Below are 2,957 nucleotides of genomic sequence, written 5' to 3'. Positions count from 1 at the left end.
GTATTTGGGTTACGTTGCATTTTTTGGAATGGATTAAATTTGTACACTGAAGTTCCACTGTACATGTATTGGAGGTCTTTCCTTCACCTTCATCATTATTATTATTATTATTATTTATATAGTTGCCAGATTTAAGCAATTATAATTCCCAGAGTCTGGCCAATATTATTGTCTATCAAACTAACATATTTGCCAGTCAGGCAAATAAAATCTAACTGTTGAACTGGGGCTAGAGTTACATGTTTTTGACTTTGAAAATAATAAATGCCAGATATAAGCTAATATAAATACTGAATTTATTTTTCATTTAATATTTGTCAAAGTTAAGCCTTTACAAGTACCAGAGGCATGTTAATATAACTGCTGAAGTTAGGCCAGCCTAATAAGAATGTCTAACTTGAGCAAATATAAATATGCGTTCAGTTGAAACATATTCTGAAATGATTTATATTAGTCATTAAGCAAGATGATACAAAAATCACTTTGATATTTCTAATCAGGAGTAATATAAACTTAGAATGGAATAGCATAGCTACCAGAAAAACATTCTGGTAGTTCATCACTACATATTGGTACTTCTGACCATTAAATGTCGACCATTATATTTCGACCATACATACATGTATGTATGGCTGGATGGATGGTATAAGCACTGCAACCATGTTGTGGAGTAGTGGTCTAGAGTGAGTGCTTGGGAGTATCAAGAGTGTGGATTCAAATCCTCCTCATGGCTCCTACTGATTTTCTCATACATACATACATACATACATACATACATACATACATACATACATACATACATACATACATACATACATACATACATACATACATACATACATAAACACATAGGTCAAAAGTACCAATATGTAGTAATGGACCAGCAGAAAGTTGACTTTTATATTATTGAATTTAAACAAACTGAAAACTTTTAAAATGTTTCTACATAAATTTATATAAAAGTTTTTTACATAAAGCTACATAAATATAATTAAATGTAAGACCTAGCCTAACCATTTCTAGCAATCCTAGAACACACACTTAGGACTAATACAGTACATATGTGCTATACTAGGCCAAGAAATATGTAAGTTTAAATTTTTGCTATGTTTCTTCCCAACAATAAAATTATTAATACAAAAAGTGGTTAACTGGTGGTCCATCACTACATAATGGATGAAAACTATTTGTGTTTTCTTGCCAATAAAATGATCTCATCTTGAGTACATCTCAAGCTGTTTTCTCCCTCATTCCTAAATGAGGGAGAAAATATGATGATTAATACAGATATAAATCTTAGACTATATTTTAAATATATTTCTTTGAAAAATAAACAAAATTAAAAAACATTATTATTAAAATATGCAAAAAGCACATTTAAAACTTTACTTCCTCTTATTTTGTTAAAATGTAAAATATTTCTTTACCTTTTAATGATTAAAAAAATTTCTTCAGGGGCATCCTCCCTGTTGCTTGCTTGGTCAACGATGAGATGTAACTTCTACACTGGCAACTTTGATGGTGTTTGCTTGGTCTGTGAGGAACATCTAACTTTAAAAACTATGTTTAACTTTAAAATCCATCTTGAAAAAATTCATCAGGACAAATGGAAAGACCTTCGACAAGCTGCCAGCTTCCTGTCCTCATTGAGGCCACTAGAGTCTTAGTGGGCCACAAGTAAATTCAGGCAAAATAAAGAGAAAACTATTAAAATAAACTCATGCTAAAGAGTTTACATATCATGGTGAAGCACATTTCTCACACATAATAAAAAATACCTGACAAGGTGATAGTATGATATTTTCAAAATGTAACCAGCAATTTCCAAATTATATATACCTGTATTACAATAATAGTAATTGAAAATACTAATATGTGTCATATTATATTTCAAAAGTCTTTGAATCTTCTTCCACACTCAAACTGTTTTGTCTATCACCCAAATGGACTGTCCTGTGCCTTTTCAAGTCTCCAAGACGACTGAATTTCTTCCCACACTCTGGACACTGGTGAGGCTGATCATCTTGGTGCGCCATCCTGTGCCTCTTCATGTGTTCAAGACGAGTAAATCTCTTGCCACACTCTGGACACAAATGAGATTGATCCTCCATATGAACCATCCTGTGCCTCCTCATATGTTCAAGACGACTGAATCTTTTATCACAATCTGGACACTCGTGAGGCTGATCATTAGTATGAACCATCCTGTGTCTCTTCACGTGTTCAAAACGACTGAACCTCTTCCCACAATCTGGGCACTCATGAGGTTGATCACCTGAATGTATCATCCTGTGCCTCTTCATGTGTTCAAGACGACTGAAACCCTTCCCACACTCTGGACACTGGTGAGTTTTCATGTTCTTTATAATAGGTGCAGTTTGTGTGAAGTTGTTCTCCGGATGAGTGCAAGAGTGGTGATGATGGGTAGACACGTCACTGTCCAGGTAAATGTTGGCGGTTAGGCAAGGCTTAAGGATTGTTTTTTTGGAATTAGACTTGATGTGAACACTTCTCGGTCAATGCTGCATGCTTCTTTATGACAGATGCTGCTTACGTGAAGATTTTCCCCTCCTGATGACTGCACAAGTGATGCTGGGAGATGGTGGAACATCAATATTGATGATTAGGCAAGGCTTGATTGTACTTTCTTAAGAGTTAATGTGAGCACTTGGCAGTCAATTCTGCCTTTTCAATCTCTATGATAGATGCAGTTTGTGTGAAGGTTTTGTCCCTTAATACTGATGTATGGATATCTACCACTTGTTATTGTTTATCGTCATAATGGCGGTGAACGCTTAAGCTCCAGTGTCAACTTTATCATTTTCTTCAGACAAGAAGTTTTGGGTACACTATAGTGTATTTGTGGTAATTGGATAATAATAATAATTTATTTAGGAAAAGTACATACATAGTTGCAGAGTTACAGTACAAACATTCGTTTGATTTAAAGATAGAGG

At 34.3% G+C, this 2,957-nt stretch overlaps 1 protein-coding gene across 1 annotated transcript; it reads right to left on the bottom strand.

Moving 5' to 3' along the window:
- Positions 1–1,883: 1,883 nt before the first annotated feature.
- LOC138359429 (zinc finger protein 771-like) lies at positions 1,884–2,204 on the bottom strand. Its single transcript, XM_069318569.1, has one exon. It carries the CDS (start codon positions 2,202–2,204, stop codon positions 1,884–1,886), a length of 321 nt encoding a protein of 106 aa, XP_069174670.1.
- Between the last annotated feature and the right edge of the window lie 753 nt (positions 2,205–2,957).

Source organism: Procambarus clarkii, chromosome 90, assembly GCF_040958095.1.
Source record: "Procambarus clarkii isolate CNS0578487 chromosome 90, FALCON_Pclarkii_2.0, whole genome shotgun sequence".
Lineage (NCBI taxonomy): Eukaryota > Metazoa > Arthropoda > Malacostraca > Decapoda > Cambaridae > Procambarus > Procambarus clarkii.
This window is presented reverse-complemented; position numbering and strand designations above follow the sequence as displayed.